General features: G+C 43.4%; 1 protein-coding gene across 5 annotated transcripts in view; it reads left to right on the top strand.

Moving 5' to 3' along the window:
• The window catches only part of Nup205 (nucleoporin 205), a 67,858-nt gene extending 52,111 nt beyond the window's left edge, over positions 1-15,747 (top strand). For 4 of the 5 annotated variants that reach the window (XM_052721147.1, XM_052721148.1, XM_052721151.1 and 1 more), the window contains exons 32-43: positions 1,155-1,346; positions 2,086-2,207; positions 3,682-3,820; positions 5,574-5,700; positions 7,723-7,799; positions 9,650-9,778; positions 10,076-10,202; positions 12,364-12,530; positions 13,174-13,297; positions 13,736-13,864; positions 14,470-14,543; positions 15,535-15,747. In XM_052721147.1, coding sequence (XP_052577107.1) covers positions 1,155-1,346; positions 2,086-2,207; positions 3,682-3,820; positions 5,574-5,700; positions 7,723-7,799; positions 9,650-9,778; positions 10,076-10,202; positions 12,364-12,530; positions 13,174-13,297; positions 13,736-13,864; positions 14,470-14,543; positions 15,535-15,687 — 1,560 coding nt within the window. In that variant the 3' untranslated portion in view covers positions 15,688-15,747. The remainder of the gene's footprint in view (positions 1-1,154; positions 1,347-2,085; positions 2,208-3,681; positions 3,821-5,573; positions 5,701-7,722; positions 7,800-9,649; positions 9,779-10,075; positions 10,203-12,363; positions 12,531-13,173; positions 13,298-13,735; positions 13,865-14,469; positions 14,544-15,534) is intronic. The other variant, XM_052721149.1, reaches the window with a different exon arrangement.
• Positions 15,748-25,428: the final 9,681 nt, after the last annotated feature.

A 25,428-nucleotide genomic window follows, 5' to 3' on the forward strand; every position in this document is an offset into this window, starting at 1 on the left:
TGTTTAGAAGTACTAGTGAATGAGTATTGGACATTTATGAAGGTGTATACTGAATCAACTCTGAAAATGTATGTGGCACGTGGAGAACTATTTTCTGTATTATTTTACAGTGAGTTTGCTCATCTGCTGTGATTGTAGCCTCTGTTTTGTTTAATTGTGTGGAATCTTAACTCAGAATTTCTCCTTAAAATTACCTTTGCTAAGTTTGAGGTTTGCAGGTAGAAAAACGTGGATAGAAACAACAGAAGTCCTACCTGATAGATCTTTGGTCTGTCTGCTGCTGGGCAGTTACTCCTGTTCTCTTTTGTATGATACCTTATGGAGGGCAGAGTTGCATTTTCCCTTCAGAAAACCGTCGTGGCATCCTGATGACACCTTAGAGAGGATTTCCTCCCAGTGGAAGATCCTGTAGCACTTACATCATTTATTTCAAGGCCATGGGAGAAAAATTTAAACAAATAGGATGAAATACAAACTAGAGAGAAATCCCTCAATTATGCTTAAAAATGTTAAAGTACTTTTATACATAGAACAAAACCCTGGGGGGAAGTAGATCAAAATGGGTTTAACTGTGTTTATTAGATTACATGTATTTTTAATACTTTTCTAAGATTCCTCTAAATCACACAGAAAAATTTAGAATTGGAAGTAACAGAAGAAAACATGGGCGCTGGAGAGGTGGCTCAGCAGTTAAGAGTGCTTACTGTTCTTGGGAGAGGATTTGAGTTCGGCTCCCAGCACCTGCGTTGAGCAGCTCACAATGTCCGTAACTCCATTTCCAGGGAATCCAGTACCTTTTTTGGCTTTTGTGGTGCATGTAGTCTCACACAGGTGCACACACACATACATTTTCAAAAAATTGGTTTTCCTTTCTCTCTAACAAGTAGTGCCGGGGTTCGGCTAAAATATAAAATATAAATGCCATTATTTTTAATGTAGGTTTTGCTTCAGAATTAAAATTTGACACTGGAAATTTTCCTTATATCAAGAAATTTAGATTCTAGATACATACAGTTTCCAACTTCTCAAAAAACAATGAAATTTTATTATAGGTATTCTTGTAAGAAAAGTTCTCAGTAGAGAAGGCAGCAGTTGTCGGAGGTTTGATAGCCATCCACACGGTAGGACTTTGATTCTGATTCATCTTTCCTTAGATGCTGGCCCTGGCTCTCCTTGATCGGATTGTCTCTGTGGACAAGCAGCAGCAGTGGCTCCTGTACCTTTCCAATAGTGGCTATTTGAAGGTCCTCGTGGATAGCTTGGTGGAAGATGACCGGACTCTACAGAGCTTGCTAACTCCACAGCCTCCTCTCTTAAAAGCCCTTTATACCTATGAATCCAAGATGGTAAGGTTTGGACATTGGCATTAGGTCAGCAGTCTTCTTTAGGGCCTGGAGATGTGCTTACCACTAGGCCACCGGTGTACCTGACTATTCCTATTATATAAGCTGTCGTTACTGTAAGAGCTTTGTTACATCTGGGCATTTGTGCTGGAATTGCATCTTCTGAGTGGGAAGATGGGCTGGAGTTATCCCGAGAAGGTTCCAGGGTCGTACCCTGCTGCCTGCTTACTCCCCAGCATGCTGCTGAGAGCGGCGTGAAGGCCAGGACTCATGGGAAGGGGGCAGCGACTTAAAACTCAGCGTCTATGCTGTCAGTTCCTTCCCTCCAGATCTGTTAAATTTCTCACATATGTCACAATAGTGGAAGTCTTAGAGTTGTCATCAGCTTTTCATAGGTATTTACTAAATGCCTAATGTATACCAAGCATGGTATTAGGTGCTAGAGACACACTAAAAGGGAGCACAGCAAACTCACCTGACCTGTTGACAGAAACTATGTTTAAATAATTCACAATAATAATAATGTCCAATATGCAGTAATACATGTACAGTAATATAAATGTATAATATTTACCCCTGAGTTCCCATAAAAAATCTTAGGAGAAAGGAGGTGTAATGTGTCTTTGTAGGCAGCTCAGGATCTCCTTATTTGTGGTTGATAAGGAGTATGTGTGAGTGTCTTGTGTTCCTGTGAGGCCCTTGGACATGATTTCAGCACTGTCTTCCTCTTGTAACTTTGCAGGCATTTCTCACAAGAGTGGCTAAGTTACAGCAAGGTTCACTGGAGCTCCTAAGGTCTGGGGTGGTTGTGAGGCTCGCACAGTGCCAGGTCTATGACATGCGGCCAGAGATGGACCCGCATGGGTAAGTGTCCACAGGGACCAGCTTGTTTATGCTCCTAGCAAAGGACTGTGAAGAAATGGAAATCCCAAAGATAGTTTTCCTGGGGGTAGGGAGTGTTGTATGCCCTTGTCGTTTACTAGTAAGTGGAAGTTGCCAAGATAGTAAAAGTGGGTGGGACCTAATTTTTTATATTTCAGAGGAGAAGAGAGAAAGTGTGAGAATTCTGTTAGTCAGTGTTACCTTGCCAGCTTTATTTTATATGAATTTCATAGGTACTTGTTTTTAGTCAGGGGTCTTTTAAAATATAATAGTACAGTTAAACCTTGTTGGTAGGTATGGTAGTACACATCTGCTTGTAAATCCAGCACTTGGGAGACTGAGGCAGGAGGATTGTGATTTTGAGGCTAGCCTGGATTGTACAGCAAACAAAATCAAGGGAGAAAAGAACTAATTTGTTACATATTTCTTATCCTAATAATTTGAACAGAATTTCAGAGTTATTTTTTTCTTTTTCTGGTTTTAGTGTTTTATCTCCTGCTTATGACTTTGATAGGTTCAAATGAAATTATTTTCAAGTTTCAGGGTTTTTTTGTTTGGTTTGGTTTGGTTTGGTTTTGGTTTTTCAAGACATGGTTTCTCTGTGTAACAGCTCTAGCTTCTTGGAATTCCCTTTGTAGACCAATCTGGCCTTGTACTCACAGAGATCCACCTGCCTTTGCCTCCTGAATGTTGGGATCAAAGGCATGTGCTACCACTGCCTGGCCAAGTTCCAGGTTTTTCAGCAGATGTCTGTTCAATTTGGATTTGGATATGGAGCATTCAGTTTGATTTTCTAAATTGAATTTTATTTATTTGGGGTGTGTGGCTTGCAGGCACTACAGTGTGTGGAGGTCTGAGAACAACTTTGGGAGTTGTTCTTTGGGAGAGTTGCTTCTCTCCTTTTGTTGTGGGATCCAGGGATTGAGATTGGGTTGTCAGGTTTGCAAGGCAAGCAAGCACTTGTACTAGCTGAGCTTTCCCATGGGCCTGGCTTTTTCCCTTCAGTCTACAGGATGGCAGCATTGCTAGGCAGTCAGCATAGATATCTTCCTAGCAATGAAAAATTAACTTAAGGTTAGTTACTGTTCAAACTCAAAGTCCATTGCCAAATTGATATCTAAGCTTTTTAGGCTTAACACAGAATTGTGTTATCTCATAAGGGAAGGGGTTATTATGATACCATGCTACAAATCGTAGACATGAAAGTTAACTATTTTCTCTGAATGTAAGGAGAGTTGAATTAAATACTTCTGAGATCCTGCCATAGAATCAACTTGTCTCTATAAAGCCTCTTTAACATTCTCCTTCTATTCTTCTCAATAAGTACCCATTTTATTTTGTCTAAAAGTTTTAAAATATCCATGTTTATAGTGTAGCATGTAAATGATAATGAATTGTTAAGACCCTGTCTTACATGCAGTGTTGCTCTCTCCTTGGTTGTTTGAAATGAATCAAGCATGTTTGGCATGAGAGACCCCCCAGTGTTCATCCCAACGCCCGTGGACCGGTACCGGCAGATTCTCCTTCCAGCCCTCCGGCTGTGCCAGGTCATCCTCACGTCGAGTATGGCCCAGCATCTGCAGGCAGCAGGACAGGTAAGGTGGACGCTTGGTGCAGAGGTCGCTAATGCAGAACCCACCTTTAGAAATGCCGAGGCTAGATAGAAAGCGTGAGTGAGGTCATGTCCACCTGCTGTTAGTGGCAAAGCAGAGTGTAGAGCATAGCCCCTTGTACTTCACTACGAATTGCTCTGGCCAATTTCTGTCCTCCTGTGCGAATGGAACATTGCAGCTACTTAATAGAATCCTGAGATGGAAAGTGAGATTGAGTGTGTTCCTGTAGAAAAGCAAGCAGTTACTCTGATAGGAATAAACTGGCATTTAAGATGTATTTCAGCCAAACATTTAGAGAGGGATAGTAGGCGTGTCTTTGTTACTTTTCTATTGCTATGACAAACACCATGACCAAGGCCAAGGGAACTTAAAAGAGAGCATTTAATTGAGCTTACAGTTTCAGGGGGTTAGAGTCTTCGATGGCAGAGCAAAGCCATGGCCACAGGAACTTCTCAGAACTCATGTCTTGTAGGAGGCAGAGAGAAAGCACACTGGGAATAGGGTGAGTCTTTTCACGCCTCAAAGCCCACCCCCAGTGACACACCTCTTCCAACAAGGCCACACCTCTTAATCCTTCCTAAACAGTTCCACCAATGGGGGACCAAATAATCAAACATACAAACTTATGGGGGCCATTCTCATTCAGACCACAAGGCCTTTAGAAAATGCAAAAGAGAAACCTATAGCCTCGTATAGTAGTGCATACTTGTAATTCCAGTACTAGGGTGACTGAGGCCACAGGGTCATTAGTTAGCCTGGCCTATGGAGTGAAACTCTTGTCTCAAAAAAAACCAAAAAACAAAAAACAAACCTATAAAGTTGGGCATGTACATGGCTGTACATTCCTGTCATCCAAGGAGAGGCAGGAGGATCAAGAGTTCAAGGTCTTCTGTGGCCGTGTGACTAGTCCAAGGCCTTGGACTCTATGACACCCTGTTTCTAACAGAAATAAAAAGTATGGAATAAAGTATCATAAGCATAGGATTTTTTTTTAGCAACATGGGGTAATGAGATGTTTTGGTTTCTGAATGTTTTGTCTGTTTTCATACAATGCAGTCAGAGTTGCTTCACCAGGAGAAGCTGTGGCTTCTAAAGCGACGCCTTATTTTCACTGCAGCAGCCCAGAGGACATCCTTCCATCCTCAGAATGGCTTTGAGCTAATTCTTTGACTCGGGGTTTCCTTGTTTGCTTCTTTACTAGATTGAGTGGTCCTCCCTGCCCCACTCCTACCCCTACACACTCTCTCCCTAGGGCTGGGAATTGAATTTAGTGCCCCAGGAGTGCTCCCAAGAATACCAAAGGCAGAAAGAGGTTTGGACCAAAGAGTTTCTGTCTCTTTTGTTCTTATTGTATCAAAAAGTAACAAAAGCTTTTATGTGATTGAAGCATGCTGCCCAAGTCAGGCTTACATAGAGTGTAATTTAGTGACCATTTTTATATCCACTCATATGAAGTTCTCTTGATTCCTTTTAAATAAATAGTAAAAGAAGTAAAATAGGTGTTTCCAGGCAGTGTTTCTGAGTCATGGCCTCCTACAGTGAGCTCTGCTGTGTCCATATGCAAACTCTGAAGTAGTTTAGCTTTGTGGTGAGGTTATTTTGCTTTGTGAGGAAATAGACTGTTGCAGTTGAGAAAGCAGCTGCTTCTCTTGGTCTTCATTGCATGCGGTTATTTGCTGAAACGATGAATTATCCGTGTGATGCAGTTTTCTCTTCCTCCATCTCGGCTGCTCAGGTGCTGCAGTTCCTCATCGCTCATTCTGATACCATCCAAGCAATCCTGCGCTGTCAGGACGTTAGTGCTGGCTCTTTGCAGGAGTTAGCTCTGCTGACAGGAATCATAAGTAAAGCAGCACTTCCTGGTGAGTTGATGGTGTTGAACCCGATTAATTCTCTACAGCCTGACACAGGCTTAACCGAGAGAGGTTTTTATTACTGACTTGAAATTAGTACCGGTGACATTCAACTGCCTTTATTAAGTAATACATTTGTATTATATAAACCATATACTCATAAAAAATCAAAAAGTTCAAGGAGATAATTAAAAGCATCAGGATCTCATTACTTGTATTTGGTAAATAGCTTTTCAAACATTGCACTGCATGTGTTGGGATAGCAGCAGGCAGAGGTGATATGTGAGAACCACATCACCTTTAGACTTGCTGCTTTAGATGAAGTTTCTGTGCATTTAATAGGTTAAAAACTTAATGAAGAAAAATAAGAGGAATTACTGAACTCTAGAAATACTCCAGGTGTACAGAGAAATATTTGTTACTAAAAAGTTACCATGAGTAAGAAAAAGTTAAGAACTAATGAATTTGTTGTCACTTTGGTCTTGAGTATAATTCTGTACTGTGTAAATTCTAAAGTCAGCAGCACCCAGATGTGAAACCTGAAGCAGTGAGTCTTTTACCCTTCCCAATCTACCTGCAGGTTGTTTTGTAATGGTCCCACTCAGTCTCAGGTCCTCCTCTGTGACCCGTACCAGTTCTGTTTGGGTTTACCTCTTGGCATTCTAAATTTGCACTGCAGGCGTCTTCTCTGAAGGAGAGAGTATTCACTGGGTTCCCTCATGTGTTAAGGTTGTCTTGATGCTGCCACTGATCTTAAATGATAGCACAGCTGATAGGCCTTCCTGTGTAGCTTTGGCGTCTGTCCCGGATCTCACTCTGTAGCCCAGTCTGGCCTTGAACTCACAGAGATCTGCCTGGCTCTGCCTCCTGAGTGCTGGGATTAAAGGCATGTGCCACCAACGCCTGGCCTGATAAGCCTTTCTTCCCCTCAGCACATTCAATCCCAGTGGTAACGCATGCTCAGTAGTTATGTTCAGGCTCTGCTTTCCCCTGGCATGCTAATTGATCTGAGTATGCAAGAATCTCAAGAGGTCCAACTGTTAGTGTTCCTATTACAGGGAGGGATCTGAAGCACAGATCTGTTACAGAGTCCCAGGCAGTGTAGCCTCTGAGCCTATGGACTTAACTACACTTCCTCTATTTCTATGGAGTAGCCCCTGGTCTACTGTCCCCAGCACTTGGCCTCTTTGTGGATGTCTCTATCTGAGCCCTCTGAGTGGGAGAGTTGATTAGGGCTGGGTGCAGATCCTGTCAGAGTACTTGGAGCCTCACGGCTTCTGAGGAGACTCGGGGTCTTCTCAGCCGGTGGAATGTTGGGGCAGTCTCCCCTTCTTGCCTCTACCATGTCCTGCAGTACAGCGCAGGTATCGTAAGGGCTTCACCTGATTCTCCCAAGCCTTAACTCCTCAGTATGTTTCTCGTGGATTAGGGCCTGCAAGGATTCTGTGAGTATCTCCTCTTTCCTCTGTGCTGCTTCCGAGGGAGTAGATAGGTCCTGAGCTGAGTCACAGTGCTTGTCCCATAGCTGATCCTCCTTTCTCTCTGCCATCTGTTCCTGTGTGTTTATGGCTAAGTTAACAACTCCTCCTCCTCCTCCTCCTCCTCCTCCTCCTCCTCCTCAGGGGAGGTTAAAGTTCATTTATCTTGTAAGTCTAAGCTCTTATTACATATTAGGAAGGACTTGATTTCTGATTTTAGAAAGTTTTAAGTTTGTTTTTCATTGATTTTACATACCAGCCACTGTTTCCCCTCCCTCCTCTCCTCCTGAAAGTTTTAAGTAAAGGTTTTTCTTAAACTTTTAGAAATTGTTTTGAAAGTACCTGCCCAGGTTTTAGGTTGTATGACTGCTCTCGTGCTGGTGTTGCTACTGTGTGAAAGATGCTTACAGTCTGGAAAATTCTGTCCCCCAAAACTTTTCATGGCAGGAGTCTGCTCGTGCATGTAAAGGATAGAAAATGCCAGAAGCACTCTACTTTATAGTGTTTTCACTTTAGCACTAAACTACATTTACACATATTCCACATTTTGTAGGTATGTTAAGTGAACTTGATGTTGACGTAAATGAAGGATCCTTAATGGAGCTCCAGGGACACATTGGAAGATTTCAGGTAACTGACTTCTTTCTTGAAATAGCAGTTTTAAGGTGCTTCCCCTGGACTAGAGTGGCCCCTTTCAGCTGTTTCATGGGTTCTTTGAAGATTCTGAATGATGTGCATTGTTTTGACTACTTGATTTTCCCAATCACCTTCTGACTTTGTGCTGTTGGTGAAGATGGAGTATCCTTATTTCCGCTCTTCTTCCAGCGTTTCCTAGCACAACTCCTAAAGCTTTAGCACAACTGTGGCAAGGGTTTTTATATTCATGTTTAATGTCTCGTTATTATGACTATGTAAATCTTGTTGATGAGTAAGCCATGAGCAACTGTTAATTTTACTATTCTGTTTACTTGTTCCTTGGTTTTCTGAGAGGAGTGTTGCTCTATAGCCCTGGCCGGCCCAGAACTCTCTGTAGACTAGGCTGGCCTTGAACTAGCAGCAGTCCTCCTCTTTGCTCTGCTTCCAGTGTGCTGGAACTACAAAATGTGTCCCAGCACCTGCGGCTGCCACTTTTTTGCAGCATTTTGATTTCCTACAGTTGACAACTGTCCCTACCCCTAGCGCTCTCCTGACTTTCTGAGGTAGGTCTCAGGGGGCCGGTCTGGCCTTGAACTGGTCATCTTCCTGCCTTCACCTACTAAGTGCTTTACCTTTTTAGAAGTTGGGTTTGTGTGGTGTTACTAGTTTATCCCTGTTCTTTTTCATGCATATATCCTTTTAGCATATTTAAACGTATTAGTTTATCAATTAGATATTTTATTAAAGGCTTCCTAAGAGCCTGCTCATCTTTGACTTAAACATTGTCCCCTCTTACTAGCTATAAAATAATCACATAGAAGAATTTACAGTCTGTTGTTTTTATATAATAATTTTCTTAACCAGTTACCTTTTCATAGTCCATTTTTCCAAGTTTTCAAAAGACAAGTGTCCGGGCTCAGTAGATGAGTGCTCTCCTGGCATGTGCCCTGAGGCACTGAATTTGGAGCCCTAGTCCTGCACAGATGGCGATGAGTAGCTGACTCATGTATCTGTTTTCAAAGTTGGATTTAATTATATATATGGTTAGGTTCAAGTACATGCACCACCAACTCTCTCCCCCAAATTTTCACCTTCTTTTTTTCCTCAGAAGGGAGAAAAACACCTTTTAGGTGGCCTCTGGGAATGTTGGAACATGTTTATTTTATCTGTAAAAGCAGCAAACACAGGGAAAAGTACTGAAGATTTCCAGCTGGCAATATTTGCATTAAAGTTTTTAAATTATTACTTTGGTTTTTATGTATGTATGCGCGTACACATGTGCCATTTTGTACACATGGAGGTCGGAGGATAACTTTCGGGCGTTTGTCCTCCTATATATAGGCCCCAGGGGCCAAACCCGATTGTCAGATCAGGCCTGGCCTTCACCTGCTGAGGAGTCACCCCACAGGCCTGCCTGTAAATTCCTAACCCCTCCAGGAAGTCCCCAGACCCTGGAGTTACAGCCTTTAAGTTCGAGTCCTGGTAAGACTATGGGATTTGTCACTGACCATCTTGTAATTGCCTGTAAAAATGTAGTTTTCATTTGTTTATTAACTTGTGCTGCTTTTTATGACTGTCTCATAAGAAAGTATTGAATGTTTCTATATAGGACATAAAGTTTCTTCAGAAACATTTAGGTTATATTGGGGATCCTCTGAAAGGGAAACAAATTCCCTTTGTGAAAAGGTGAATTTTAGCAAGCTTACCTTAGTAGGAAAAGATATCAGGTGATTTCAAGAATAATTCCACTCCCCACTGAATTTTCCCCTTCTACCTAAAGAAAAATGGGGTAACTAGTGTTAAACTCCTTCAGCCTGACGCAAACACTGGGTCTTTTTCCTTAGCGCCAGTGCTTAGGACTGCTAAGTCGCTTCGGTGGCTCTGACAGACTGCGGCAGTTTAAATTTCAAGATAATAATGTGGAGGGAGATCGGGTGAGCAAGAAGGATGAAATTGAGCTGGCCATGCAGCAGGTAAGAAGGGGTGAAGTTTGTGGACCTGGAGTTTTTATGGTTTTAAACATTTTGATAAAAATAACAGTTGTCGGGTTGGGGACTTAGCTTAGTGGTAGAGCGCTTGCCTAGCAAGCACAAGGTCCTGGGTTCGGTCCTCAGCTCCAGAAAAATAAATAAATAAATAGATAAATAAATAACATAAGTTGTATGTAATTTTACAAATTGATGATGACCTCGTTTTCTGCAGTCTAAATTTCTGTGACTTTGGGGAATTTTTAGACTAATATTTTAGTTACTTCTTTTCTTCCATTGTAGATTTGTGCTAATGTAATGGAGTATTGCCAGTCACTGATGCTGCAGAGCTCCCCTACCTTCCAGAATGCTGTGTGTCTCTTCACCCCTAGCCTTTCAGAGACCATTAACAGAGATGGACCACGGCAAGGTGAGCCGGGGGTGGGTTCGTTGACTGTATCTGAAGAAGGGAAGAGCTCTGCAGCTTGGCTCCAGTGAGACGCAGTTTATTCTCGATGAATTACTAATGGGAAAATTTTAAAATGACTTTTTTTTTTTTTTTCTTTTTTCTGTTTTTTTTTTTGAGACAAGATTTCTCTGTGTATCCCTGACTGTCCTGGAACTCACTGTGTAGGCCAGGCTGGCCTCGAACTCAGAGATCTGCCTGCCTCTGCCTCCTGAGTGCTAGGATTAAAGACGAGCACCACCACCCACACCGCCTCGTTTAAAATGACTTTTTAAAGAAAGTGTGGGGGTACTATTGTCAGATCTATGTGTGAAGCTGGAAGCACAGAGGTTAGGGAAAGTCTTTGGATTTTTGAGGCTAAAACTAGAAGAGCCATGTAGGGGAGTATAGTCTTAAGTAATACCAGAGATCCCAAAGAAAGCACCTCAGATTGGAAAGAGCCAGCTGGGTGAAATGTATGAACACTCAGCAAGTTAACTGTGTATGCTGAATCAGTTCATGCTGAATTCAGTGCCTAAGTGGGTCATGTGTTACAGCTCCACATTTCTGTCACATGACAGTAAACTTTTAGGTGCTGGGCAGGCTGACTTAGCCTCTGGTGTCTTCAGAAGTTAGTAGCAATGGCCAGGTAGCAATCCTGTGGGACACATAAAAGACAGAGCTGTTGGGCCCTGGTTTAGTAATAGTGGAACTTGGTGATTTCCAGGGAGCCTTTCAAGTCTTCTGCAAGGAAGTCCAGGTAGCTTAACTAGTTTGGGTCTAGAATGATTAGGAATCCTGTCCAGAGACCCCTTTTAAAGTCACCCACCAGTGACTTTCTTCTTTCTGTTCTTTGAGACAGTGTTTTCCTGTGTACCCCAGGCTATTCTTAAACTAAATTTGTAGCTCAGGGTGTTCCTAAACTCATTGTTCCTTTGCAACCTCACTAAAAAGCAGCAAAGTAAAAGGTAAGTTGCTGGGTTTTGCTCCCAGAGGGAGTTGTTGTAGTGAGACAGGTTAAAAATAAATCCAGTTCATTCTTCAAGTATTTCTTAGGAAGAATGACTTAAAGCTGTCAGTTCAGCAACCAGAACAGTGTAGATTAGAGGTAAATACATGTAACCACAACCATTGGATGAGGTGAGCATTGCTCACTTTGGGTCAAGAACTCCTGAAAGTGTGTGTGTGTGTGTGTGTGTGTGTGTGTGTGTGTGTGTGTGTGTGTGTACTATCTACCTACCTACCTACCTACCTACCTCTCTATCTCTATCTATATCTATGGTTTGTGGGATTGGAGCGGTGGCTCATCAGATAAGAACACTTACTCTTCTTGAAGAGGACCCAGGTTCAAGTCATAGCACCAACATGGTAGCTCACACCATATGTGTGCATGACACGGTGCACATATATACATGAAGGCAAAACACTCATACACATAAGTCTTTGAAAAAGTAGATATGGTTTGTATATATGGGTGGGTGTGCAGTTTTCAAAAAGCCTAGGTCTTCACCTAATAAAGGGTGCCTGCTAGCCTTATTTCTTTACTCTCTCAAGGACTCCAGTGGTATTTATGTACCTGACTACAGTAGCACTTAACCACTGTGTTTTGAACTAGCGGGTGTTTATTTATTTATTTTGAGATTGCTTTTTATTTCTCGTGCATGGGTCTTTTGCCTGCATGCGTCTCTGCACCATTTGTGTGCAGTGCCATTGGAGACTAGGAGAGGGCGTCAGATCTTCTGGCACTGGAGTCACAGAAGGCAATTGTTAGCCACCATGTGGGTGCCAGGAATCAAACTGGTTTTCCCTGGAAGAGTAGTCAGTGCTCTTGACCCCTGAGCCATCTCTCCAGCCCCAGCAGTGGTGTAAGTAGTCTTGGGTTGCCATTAATCTTAGCCTACATGACTTGTAGTTTTATCTCTTATGTTTACAGCTGTCTTAAAATTCATAGAAGGTTGTTTTCCCAGGGTGAGGCTCATCCATTGAACTCTAGATGTGCTGACCCTGTGAGTTCCCCAAACAGGAAACTCCACTGTGTAATTTGTAGTAGTAGAGGACTGCATTCATGTTCTCTCTTTTTACAACAAACAAACGAAATCCATAGGAAATGTGTCTAAGCAGAACGCTGTTTTCTATCACCTATTAGATACCCAGGTTCCCATGGTTCCGTATTGGCGCCTGCCTGGCTTGGGCATTATTGTCTACCTGCTGAAACAGAGCGCCAGTGATTTCTTTAGCTATTATGACAGTCACCGACGCAGTGTCAACAAGCTACAGAATGTAGAGCAACTTCCCCCAGATGAGATAAAAGAGGTATGAACCTTGTACTGAGCTATGGGGCTTGAAAAGTCATTGCTGCACCAACATGGGCCCAGGTACAAGGCTTGGGCTTGGGAGTAAAGATGATGTACTCAGTGCTACTAAAGGATCTGCACTGATTTTCCTTTGCATGCACCTCATTAGCATGGACCTCTTGACTTGAGGAGCAGCCAAGTATCTCCTCCTGAAGAAAATGAGAGGGTGGCTGCCCCAGTAAAGAGCTGCAGAGGAACTGGGCTTCCTGTTGCAAATGTTTTTGCAGTAGAACTTGGGCAGTTGTCTGTCTTCAGCATCTTCTTGTGGTATTGAAATTTCCAAACAGACGGGATGGCGTATCAGTTCTGATGACTTTAGGTCTGGCACACATCCGCTATGCCACTTTCTCCGGAAGCTACCTGACAAATTCATGCCAGCTTTTCACCTACTGCTTAAAGAGGCTGTTTATTTTAATCTGATAGGATACTGAGGGCTGGCGGGCTTGACTGCTTCTTTAACTCATTTTTTGGGTAATAAACTCTTGTCCACAAAGCTGGATAAATAAATACATTGGCGTGTTTTCACAGTTCTTATTATAATGACCTGTTCATGGTATATTACTTTGTTTAAGTTGTTACAATTTATACTCTCTTTTTCTTAGTTGTGCCAGTCTGTGATGCCTGCTGGTGTTGATAAAATCTCTACTGCGCAGAAGTGTGTTTTAGCGAGACGGCGTCTGGTCAAGCTGATCAATAATCGTGCTAAGCTGCTGTCCCTCTGTTCCTGTATCCTTGTGCAGCCACAGCCCAGAGTGCAGACCCTAAACTGTGGCAGTCCTTACTTAATTCTTGCATCATTCAGCTACCAAAACCATAATGAAAGTGACATAATTATTGTTTTGTGGCCTATCTTGTTTTGCTGAGTAAAAACCTGATGTATTTCCATATTGATATTTTTATTCTCACCTTCTAAGGTAGCTAGGAGTACTATAAAATCTGCAGATGACTTCTGTGCGGGCAAGAGGCTGGTGGCACGATACCCTGTGGACCTCACCTGCCATAGGTCACATTGCAGCTTTTTCTGAAGCATGTTCGGTGAATTTCATCCCTGTCAGTTAGAGAAAGTTCATGCTGCGTAATCAAGCACAGGCTCTTCTTTTCTGCCCCTCGGAAACTGGCCTGTAAAAAACACGCGATGAGATTCTTCTTTAATCTGGACTCCAGTTATCATAGAGACCTGCCTGTTTATTCTTTGGCGCCATCTGGAGTACTACTTGTTACATTGCACTCCGACGGACTCCCAAGACTCGATGTTTGCTTCTAGGACTTTATTTAAAAGCAGAAGACTACAAGGTAAGCTGTTCTCAAAACAGGTGAGCCAGGAATGCAGACATTTTACTGTCCTGAAAACCCAGCTGCCCCTGTCTAGTTTTGTGTGTTTTTTGCAACAAGTTCTTGTTTTATTTCCCAGACAGGCCCTAAAATCCTGGACTCAATTGATCCAGCCTCCTGAGTAGCTGGACTGTGGATGCCCACCACAGCTACTCGAAGCAACCTTACATTTTATGTGTTTCAGATTTCTCAGTGAATTGAGTGCTGGAGAGCTCAATAGTAAACACAGCTGTTTTCTGTATTTCACTCTCTGCCCGTGGGAAATGATCCTGGGGCCTGTTCACTGGTTGTCCTTCATTTTCCTACAGTTAGGTGTGCCCCAGCTGCAGAGTCCCATCACAGCTAATTTTCCAGAAGAATAGATGCAGGCCATTGTTCTTGTTCGGGGTGGGCTCTGGGATGGAGGAACACGCATTAGACTCCTAAGGGAAGGGTGAGACCCATCGTGGACTGGGATGCACTTCCAGTGCTCAAAGCCGAGTTCATGTGCTGCTGCGGGCAGGTGTCTGTGCTGTGCAGTAGACACACCCTTGGTAGGGCTGCTTCACTGTGTCTCTTATTTCCAGATTCCTTTTCCTCAGAACCCAATCTGGACTTCAGAAGTGGGCTGGCTCTAGTGAGCCAACATGATATAGACCAGGTAAGGTTCTGTCCTCATATTCTTTACTCTTTAAAGGGGAAACCTGGTTTGTTGATAAAAGTAGAAAGTAATAGTTTCTGTTTATTTACTAAAGACACTCTTTTTTTTTAAAGAATTATTTATGTGTATATAAAAGTATCTCTGTATATGTATGTGCACCGTGTGTGTGCCAGAAGAGGGCTTCAGATCTCCTGGAACTAGAGTTAGAAGTGACTGTGAGCTGCCTGATATGGGTGCTGGAAACTGAACCCTGGTTCTCTTTAAGAGTAGCAAGTGCTCATAACAGCTTCTCTATCACTAGCCTGACACTTACTCAACAACTTTAAAAAAAAAATATTTATTTTTATTTTACTTGCGGGTGCTTTGCTTGCATGTACCTGGTACCCACAGAGGTCAGAAAAGGGCATCGGGTTCCCTGGAGCTGAAGTTAGAGATGGTTGTGTGCTGCCATGTGGGTGCTGGAAATTGAACTCAGGTCCTCTGGAAAAGCTGCCAGTGAGTGCGATTAACCACTGAGCCGTCTCCCAGGCCCTTAACAGCTTTTGATATGGCCTTTAGGAGCTTTTTTTTTTTTTTTATGCCTATCAGTTTATCAGCATCAACAATTGTTTCTATTTAAGATACACCTTTTAATTTATACACGTTTGTACAGGAATTAAAACCACAAAAGCATTCTGAGATAGAAATGTAATTTTTAATTAATTTGGTACCCCATTACAAATACCTGATAGTGTTTTATGTTAGAAAAGTGCCTTTTGTGAATGTTTGTGTGGGTGAAGTGGGCATGGGGTGATGGTGGAGCTGTGTTTCAAACCCAAGGCCTTCCTTGCACATGCTAGGCAGATAGTCTGCCTCTGAAGTATACTCCACCTTAGTCTATATATAAGAAAGAGCAGATTAGAATAGCGTAGCAGCGTTTTAAGTGGAAAGACACAGATTGAAATCCTGAGAAAGCAATGTAATAATAAAAGGTTTTCTGTGTCACCTCCAGCTTCAGTCTGATGCCACCAATGCCTTTGGAGAATCACTACAAAAGAAACTTCTAGACATTGAAGGGTTATATTCAAAAGTTCGATCCCGCTACAGTTTCATACAGGCGCTTGTCAGACGGATACGTGGCCTGTTGAGGATATCAAGGAGTTGAGAGCCATGCTAATGCTCTTCTGTGGAAGAGATGGACTGAGGAACATCTCCTTTTTATAGATGACTTTATTTCTAAATTATGACCAAAAGATATTTTGCTATTTCTTTCTTGATATATGGACATCTTTTCTGTAAACCTCTGCCTTATTTCACCCTCATTTGTGAACAATAAAATACTTTTTAAAAAATAACAAATGCATGATCAGTCTTTTGAAATGATTAAGATTCTTAACATAAAAATGTCTTCCTGATGCCTATGGTTTTCCCGGAGAAATTCTGAATGCACAATTAGAGCAGTTTGTTTCAGCTGTGGCGTATGCCTCTGTGATGCTCAGGTGCTCTGTAGCAGAGTAGATAATGAACTACAGCCATGCTCATGCTGTGGAAACAGAAATGCCTCAAAAACAACAAGCCGTCTCCTAAAGTTGGCTTTTGCCTTTCTTTCCTGCATTTCAAATGGCAGCACAGTCCGTCGTGGTTTCTTTGAAAGGATTGTGACAATTCTCAAATTAATCATCCACCTATATTCTCATTAATGTGGTTACCACTGAGGAAAAGATTACATCATCACTGCTCTCCCATGTCCGCCATTAGAGGTACATTTTCCCTTCCAGCAGCAACTTTAGCCTGGTAACTGAGGCTGCTGAAGGGTCTGAGGCCTGACTCACATGGACACAGAGCGTTAATGTCAGTTCATGGTGTTATAGTTGATGGCTTTTGTTTTTAAAATCTTACAATGAAATTTCTCCAGCTCTTAAGCATTGTCATTAAAAGACTTGGCCATTGTTACATTTTGAAAGTAATTGGCTGCCCACCAGCTCCACAACAGCCTTTAGCTAAAAAATGTCCTGTTAGTCACAAGTCCTAGGGAGATGAGTGAGCATATAGCTGGATCCACAATGTCAAGATGTCAGCTCCTGCCTGCCGCTGCACTGGCCCTCATTTGTCTTCTGTGATCCTAGGATGAACCTAGAGCCTCCCAGTAGCAAACTGACCTCTCCCCCCAGCCCGTTGTTGCCAAGAACACAGTATTGGGCCAGCCACAAGATGGCTCGGTGCATAAAGGTGTTTTCTGCCAAGTCTGCTGGCCTAAGTAGAGGTACAGAACCAACTCTGGCATTGTCCTGACTCCCACATGTGCATGGTGGTACAGTGTACCCACATTCAGATAACTAAAGGTGAACCTACCGACCTTCAAATGTGGTGATGTAGTGTGTACTCCAATAAGTTTGCCTGAAGATCAGAGGACAGAACAAGCCACTAGACTAAACATAGAAGCCAGGCAGTGGTGGCACACACCTTTAATCCCAGCACTAGGGAAGTTGAGACAGGAAATGGCATGCGTGGGCAAAGAAAAGTATATAAGGTGGGAGGAGACAGGAACTAAAGTCTTTTGGCTGAGGAAAGCCTTTTAGGCTGAGGAGGCTCTTTGGGCTGAAGCCCTTTCAGGCTGAGGAGTTGGTGAAGTGGTGGCCGTGGCTCGCTCTGCTTCTTTGATCTTTCAGCTGTCACTCCAATATCCGGCTCTGGGTTTTACCGTTTAGCAGTTTGTGTTACATTCAAAGCCTAAGAAGCGTCCGAAGGAAATGATAGCTTTCACAGGGTTCAGAGGGCAGCTTGGGGGAGTCGGTTTTCTTTTCACCATGAGGGCTTCAGGTTATCGGGCTTGTGGCAAATGCCTTTACCCACTGAGCCACCTTACTGGCCCAGCATTATCATTGTTGTGCTCATTTCTTCCAGACGTGCAGGGGACCGGCTCAGAGGTCAGCAGGGCAGTGGGAAAGTGTGGGAAGGAATGATGCCGTGAGCAGCAGTACAACTGACCAGAATTGCTGCTTCATGCAGCAGAGGGTGATGGGTAGAAGTAGGAAGGCCTGACCGAGGCTCCTATGCGTGAGACATGGAGAGAGGTTATTTATGGGCTCCTTTGCCAAGCAAAGGGGAGAGAAGCAGGTTTTAGATACCTTGATTTACAGTTTTAGCATTTAAAGGAAAGACTTTCTGTTCCCCCAAAGCACTAAGTTAATTTAGGGCTTTAATTCATTTTTACTGAGTTAATCAGTATTCTGGAGCTCGTAATTCAAAAAGGTATGTTCTCTTCATAATCACTACTACTGTAGCTTTGACAAACTGTTTTATTTGTGCTGTACAAGGCACGAATTTAGTCTTTTCCAAATACCAGTTTCCCCAAGTTACTTGGAAAACTTTGCACCTTCTCAAGAGTTGGGAGCAGAGTGCAGCCAGCGCCTCCCATAAACCTAGTCACTACCTTCAGTTGTTACCTGTGCCCAAAGGATTCCTAACCAATGACATTTCCATGTTTTAGACATTTTACTATAAAATGCAAACGTTGTAATATACCTTCCATATCCAGGTTTCCTCAGATGTCTTTAAAGCTGAATTTAAAACTTTTTAAAAACATGATCCAATTAAGAATCACAGGAAGCGCCGGGCGGTGGTGGCTCACGCCTTTAATCCCAGCACTCGGGAGGCAGAGCCAGGCGGATCTCTGTGGGTTCGAGGCCAGCCTGGGCTACCAAGTGAGTTCCAGGAAAGGCGCAAAGCTACACAGAGAAACCCTGTCTCGAAAAACCAAAAAAAAAAAAAAAAAAGAATCACAGGAAGCTAGGTGCAAGTTCCGGGGCAGCCAGGTCTACACAGAAAACTGTCTGGAAAAAAGCTTTTTTAAAAAATCACATGGTACATATATATTTACCTCTCTAATCATCTGTATTTGCAAACCTTGCCTCTCCCCTTTTCCTAAGACAGTGAGAAGTTAACAGGTTTTAGCTATTTAGAAAGAGCATCTGTTCTTGTCTTTTGATTCGATTTATGTTGAATATTTTCCACCAGAATCAACTTGACAGGTGATACTGTGCCCACAGTGTATCTATCTCACCAGGAAGTTCACATCAGTGTGTCCCGTGACACTAAGTGATCATTTGGTGAGATGGAAAGGTCATTTCCCATAGGAGTAAGTACTTTGTGGGGGTGATACTTTCAGATTGAAATCTTGGTCCCAGGAAAACCTTTAATCATTGAATTAATCCTTTCTATTAAAATATTTAAAAATTACATGCTGTTTCCATTAAAAATGCTTTAAGTACAACAAACCTGGCTATCCAGTCTTTTCTGACATCAGACACCTAGTTTTATACCTTAGAATAACTCAGTTTCAGGCTGGAGAAATGGCTGTAAGAACCCTTGCTATATAGCATGGCTGCTGGAGTTTGGACCCAGGAGCCACCATAGAAAGCTGGGCGTGGCTGCATGTAGGTGTCAATAACCCTGGTGCTGTGGGGGCAGAGACAGGCAGCTTTCACCCTAGCTCCAGCTGGGAAGAAGCTGGCAAGTAACAGGACAGACACCCAGTGTCCTTGGGCTTCTGCATTTGCACAGGCACATACCCACACACATGCTCACAGTGAATGGTAGTGACTCATTTGTTCTAGGTCCTGTGTGAGAAAAGTATGGTAGGCAGGATTAGGCCCCCATGACCCACTGAGCCTACTTCCTTTCTTCCCTCCTTGAGGTCACTTAATTCATCATTACTTCTTCTGACCCATGTTTGGTACTTCTAAGTGTGTGTTTATAGGCATTAAGTTAGTACTACTTTGCAGAGCAAAATACAGTTATCCATTTTGATATTGTATGAAACAACTTATAAATTGCTTTCTGTTCAGCATGATTTTTGATAGTTTTGCATTCTTATAATTATTGAATAGTTACAGTATCTTGTGCAAACACCCTGATTTATGCCTTATTCTGTAATGGGATCAGTAGACATTTAGGTCCCAATATTTTGTGAACTGAAGTGCTGATTATATATACATATCTCCTTGGTGAGACATAGGCCATGTAAGAGGGCTTCTGCACATTACGTAACTAGAAATGGAAATCCTGCTTGGGAGGATAAGAACCCTGTTTTTGCTAGACATTGCTCTTTTTCTTAACATTTGCCCCAAAGTACTCTTACCTTCAGGGTGAGAAGTCGTGCGTTGTTCACACCATTGATAACACTCTAATTGTTATGTTTGTGTGTATGTATGAGTGGAGACCGAAGGTTAGTCTTAGATGTCATACTTCAGGTGCCATGCACTCTACATTTTGGAAGAGGATGTCTCACTGGCCTGGAGCCCACAGATTAGGTAAGGCTGGCTGGCAAACCCTAGGGATTTTTCAGGTCTGTCTCCCCAGCACCGGAACTCGGGTCCTTAGGCTTGTGTGGCAAGCATTTCACTGACTGAGCCATCTCCCCAGCCCTAATTGCTGCACTTAAAAAATAATCAATCTGATGGATGTAAAGTGGATCTCACTTGGTTTGCATTGTGTACATTATTGGTCATTCTTTCTGCTTGTATGGTTTTTGTTTGTTTGTTTGTTTTTGTTTTTTTGAGACAGAGTTTCTCTGTGTGGTTTTGGTGCCTGTCCTGGATCTTGCTCTGTAGACCAGGCTGGCCTCGAACTCAGAGATCAGCCTGACTCTGCCTCCCGAGTGCTGGGATTAAAGATGTGTGCCACCACCACCCCGCCTGCTTGTATGTTTTATTTTTTCCTTTGTTGGGTGTGTTCATTGGGTTTCTGTTGCTGCAATGAAATACCATGACAAAAAGGCACATTGGGGAGGAAAGGGTTTATTTGGCTTACACTTCCATATCACTGTTCATCACTGAAGGAAGTCAGGATAGGAACTCAGCAGGGCAGGAACCTGGAGGCAGGAACTGATGCAGAGGCCATGGAGGAGTGCTGCTTACTGGCTTGCTTCTCATGGCTTGCTCAGCCTGCTTTCTTATAGAACCCAGGACTGCCAGCCCAGGGATTGGCACCACTCACAATGGGCTGGGCCCTTCCCCATTGATTACAAAATGAGAAAATGCCTTATAGCTGAATCTTATGAAGGCATTTTCTCAATTAAGGGTCCCTCCTCTCTGATAACTCTAGCTTGTGTCAAGTTGACATAAAACTAGCCAGTACAACTGACCCCTTGTCAACTTGACACACAAACACATCACTTTTCAATTAGAACCTTTGCTTTTTGTTTATCCCCAGGATGAAATGTTAATATCATAATATGACATATATAAATTTTAAGGTCCAATAGTCCTTACAAATTTAAATACATTAAAAAGTTTAGTCTCTTTAAAATAGTCACTCTCTCCCTCCCCATCTGTTGATGGAATTTTCCTGTCCTAACAGCCTGCCAGTTCTCAAATGACCAACTAGGAGACTTTTTTTTTCTTTTTTTTTTTCCTTTGGTTTTTTGAGACAAGGTTTCTCTATGTAGTTTTGGTGCCTGTCCTGGATCTCACTCTGTAGACTAGGCTGGCCTCGAACTCACAGAGATCCACCTGCCTCTGCCTCCCAAGTGCTGGGATTAAAGCTGTGCACCAACACCGCCTGGCTTAACTGGGAGACTTAATATTAATTATAAATGTTTGGCCAATAGCTCAGGTTTGTTACTAGCTAACTCTTACATTTTAAATTAACCCATATTTCTTATCTACCCTCTGCCACAAGGCTCATGGCTTGTTACCTCATTTTCTACATGTCCTGCTTCCTCTGTGTCTGCTGGTGTCTCCTCTGACTCCTGCTGTGGAATAATCCTTCTGTACACTATGAATATGTATTACTTTCACTGGTTAATAAAGAGGTGATAGTCTGGTAGCCAGGCAGGAAGTTAGGTGGGAAAGCCAAACTGAGAACGATGGAAGAAGGAGGGCAGAGTCAGGGAGATGGCTAGCCAGCTAGCTGCCGCTGCCGAGCAAGCAGGACATGTAGAAAATGAGGTAACAAGCCACAAGCCATATAGCAAGCATAGATATAGAAGTATGGGTTAATTTAAATGTAAGAGTTATCTAGTAACAAGCCTGAGCTATTGGCTAAGCATTTATAAGTAATATTAAGCCTCTGAGTGGTTATTTGGGACTGGATGGTTGGGACAGGAAACAGTGTGTTCTTCATCCGAGCATCCTTAGTTAGGTTTTTTACCTCTACTTTCTGCCTGGCTACCAGCCAGTCAGTTTTTCATTAAACAAATTCGAGTGACAAATTTTTACAGTATACAAAAGGATTATTCCACAACACCCCTCTCTTTCCCTTTTTGTTTGTTTTTTAAGACAATGTCTCTCTGTGTAGCTCTGGCTGTTCTGGATCTTGCTCTGTAGACCAGGCTGGTCTCAAACTCAGAGATCCACCTGCCTCTGTCTCCTGAGTGGTGGGATTGAAGGTGTGAGCCACCACACTTAGCTTAAAATATCCAATCTCTTTAGGAATCTGAAATCTTGCCAGGCGGTGGTGGCACACGCCTTTAATACCAGCACTCGGGAGGCAGAGGCAGGCGGATCTTTGTGAGTTCGAGGCCAGCCTGGTCTACAGAGCGAGATCCAGGAAAGGCGCAAAGCTACACAGAGAAACCCTGTCTTGAAAAACCAAAAAAAAGAATCTGAAATCTCTTAAAAGTTCAAAGTCTCTCAACTCTGGGCTCCTGTAAAAATCAAAATTAAGTTAAATACTTCCTTCAAGAGGGAAGAACCAGGGCACAGTCACAATATGAACAAAGTAAAACCAAACTCATAACTGTGTAAATAACTCAATGTCCAATTATCTGGGATTCACTTATGATCTTCTGGGCTCCCCCAAGGTGCTTGGATCACGTCTCTGGCTCTATCTGCAGTACACACTATTTGTCTCCTAAGCTCTGGTAAGCTCCACTCCAAGGCTGTTGCTGTTCTTAGTGGTCATCCCATGGTACTGGCATCTCCAAAATGCTGGCATCTCCAAAACGCAGTGCTGCAACTGGGCTGCACTTTCACCAATAGCCTCTCCAGGGCTCTCTTCATGGTGCCCAGCCTCAACTTCTCTGTGTGACCCCTTCAATCACCGAGCTTCAGCTGCTACTGAGGCTGCTCCTTCACCAATGGCCTCTCCTGACCTCTCACAGTGCCAAGCCACAGCTGCTCTCCATGACCCCTTCATGTCTTCAAACCAGTACCACCTGGGTGACTCTTAACTACCAAGTCTGGCTACCAGCCATGGCCACCTCTGGACCACAGCTTCTGGTGGTGACCCTCAGGAAACACTTTCCAGAAGATTTCACCTCAGTGATGCCGGCCTCTTCTTAATCACCGCTAATTTCTCAGCTCCAGCTAAACAGCATCAATTGTCTCAGTAAAACAAAGGTTTCACTTCAGTGGTGCTGTCTTGTTAATCATGGCTAATTTCCAGTCTCCGCTGAGCAGAACCACAGCATCTTAATTCAAAATAACAAACAGCCCTGACAGAATCATTAAATTTCCCTCTGAAACTACCCAAGCCAGGCCCTCATTGTCTGCATTGCCCTCAACGTTCTTATCTTCCAAGACCCTACAGAACCACTCACCAAGCACCGCAGACTCAATGGCTTTTCTTTCCCAAGTCCTTCCACGATCCTCAAAACTCATCCTCAGGTCTGTCACAGCAATACCCCATTATCTTGGTACCAACTTGTCTTAGTTAGGGTTTCTATTGCCGTGATGAAACACCACGACAAGAAGGGAAGATGGTGAGGAAAAGGTTTATATGGCTTACACTTCCATACTACTGTTCATCATCAAAGGCAGTCAGTGGAGACTCAAGCAGGAAAGGAACATGTAGGCAAGAACTGATGCAGAGACCATGGAAGAATGCTGCTTACTACATGCTCCTCATGGCTTGCTCAGCCTGCTTTCTTATAGAACCCAGAACCACTAGCCCTGGAATGGTACCACCCACAATGGGCTGGGCCCTCCCACACTAATTAAGAAAATGCCTTACAGCTGGAGGTTTTTTTTTGTTTTTTTTTTTTTTTTTCCCCCCGAGACAGGGTTTCAATGACTGTACTGGAACTCACTCTGTAGACCAGGCTGGCCTTGAACTCACAGAGATCCGCCTGCATCTGCCTCCCAAGTGCTGGGATTAAAGGTGTGTGCCACCACTGCCTAGCATTATTGCTGGATCTCATGGAGGCATTTTTTCAATTGAGGCACCTGATGACTCTAGCTTGTGTTAAGTGGACAAAAAACTAGCTAGTATACTGGGTTACCTTTTGTGTGTGTGTGTGGGTAGGAAGTAATTGTAATAAATTCAGGTTAATTGTGGTGGTGCACGCCGGTAGGATTTGCTGAAGGAGGTGGAGGCAGGAGGTTCACGAGTTCGAGGCCAGCCTGGACTACACAGGGGGTTGGAGAGATGGCTCAGTGGTTAAGAGCACTGACTGCTCTTCCAGAGGACCCAGGTTCAGTTCTCAGCACTGACATGGCAGCTAACAACTGTCTTTAACTCCAAGATCTGACACCTTCACACAGATATACATGCAGGCAAAATAATAAATAAATAAGTAAATAAATTCACAAGGCCCCCCCTCACTTTCTCTGCATATATTTACTTAAGTCCACTAGGTTATTTTTCTCAATTTTTACATATTTTGGTATGTCAAATCTATCAGTCTTTTCCTTGGTGGTGTGCTGATCTCTATTTTTATCTATTTTTTTTTCTCTAATCAGATCTTTCATCAGTTTGGCAGAGGAGTGGGGGAGGGAGGGGAGGGAAGTGAGAAGCATTGAAGCAGCTGGATGGAGAAAAGCAGAAATGGAGGAAATTCTGATAAAGGGCTGGAGAGATGGTTCAGGGAGCGGTTAAGAGCACTTTGCTTCCAGAATACCCAGGTTCCGTTTTCAGCAACCATATGGTGGCTAACCGCCATCCATAACTCCAGTTCCAGGGCATCCAATGCTCTCTTCTGACCTGCAAGGGCTCTGGGCACACATTTGTGCACATGCATATACGTAGGCAAAGCAATCATAAAATTGATAAAGTCTTAGAAATATCTATGATCCTTTTTCTGTAGCTGTACAATGCATTCCCATTTGGTTTAAGCTAATATGATTTGTTTTTCTGGTTATTTTTCTGAGACACGGTCTTGTCATCTAGCTCTGACTGGCCTAAGAAGATGCCATGTCCAGCATGCTGACTTTGAACTTGCCTCACGCCTTCCGCCTTTGACTCCTCGGTGCTAAGATGATAGGCATGCACCACTAGATCCAGCTATGATTTGAAACCAGAGTTTCACTTAAGCAGATAAAGTTGAAGTTGCAGACTGAGAGCAAAGTGAAAAGGGTGGTTTCCTTGTGCTTGTGTACGAACAGGGCAAGAGCGGATGGACTGGGACGGGGCCTCCCAGTGCTCACGCCCACATTCATCTTTGGTTCCTATGTGGTAGCTAAGGCAAGCTCTACTCACACAGGCCTTTAGTGAACTTCAGATAGATCAGGCAGTTGCTGGTGGCTGCCAGCAATCACGACTTGGATCCAGCTGTGCCAGGCTCCGAAGATCTCTCTCCATCCTCTATCATGGATCTGAGGACACCGCTTAGCTAGGCTGCATAGCACATCTGCGAGCTTTTCGCCCCTTTTCAAAAAGTCTGAGAGTCCACCGTGGGGGCGATTAGCATGACTCTTTGCAAAGAGTCAACTGCTCACCTGGCATGGGACCCGCCACCTCACCCTCATTCGGGCTGAGTAGGCCAGGAAGCTCTAAGTCTGACTGTGTTATCACAATTGCCAGCGTTATTGGAACAGGGTACATTTCTGGGCCTCAGTTTTCCAGAGGCCTTGGTTCAAAGAAGCCTAGGATTGCACCTCGCCCCTTCCCGCTTCCCGCGATGGCCGTGAGGGGGCGCTGCGGCACCGCGAGTCGCTTCCGGGCATGGAGAGGGCGGGCCCGGGAG

Source organism: Peromyscus californicus, unplaced genomic scaffold (genome assembly GCF_007827085.1).
Source record: "Peromyscus californicus insignis strain IS unplaced genomic scaffold, ASM782708v3 Scaffold_6__1_contigs__length_162567912, whole genome shotgun sequence".
NCBI classification, from domain to species: domain Eukaryota; kingdom Metazoa; phylum Chordata; class Mammalia; order Rodentia; family Cricetidae; genus Peromyscus; species Peromyscus californicus.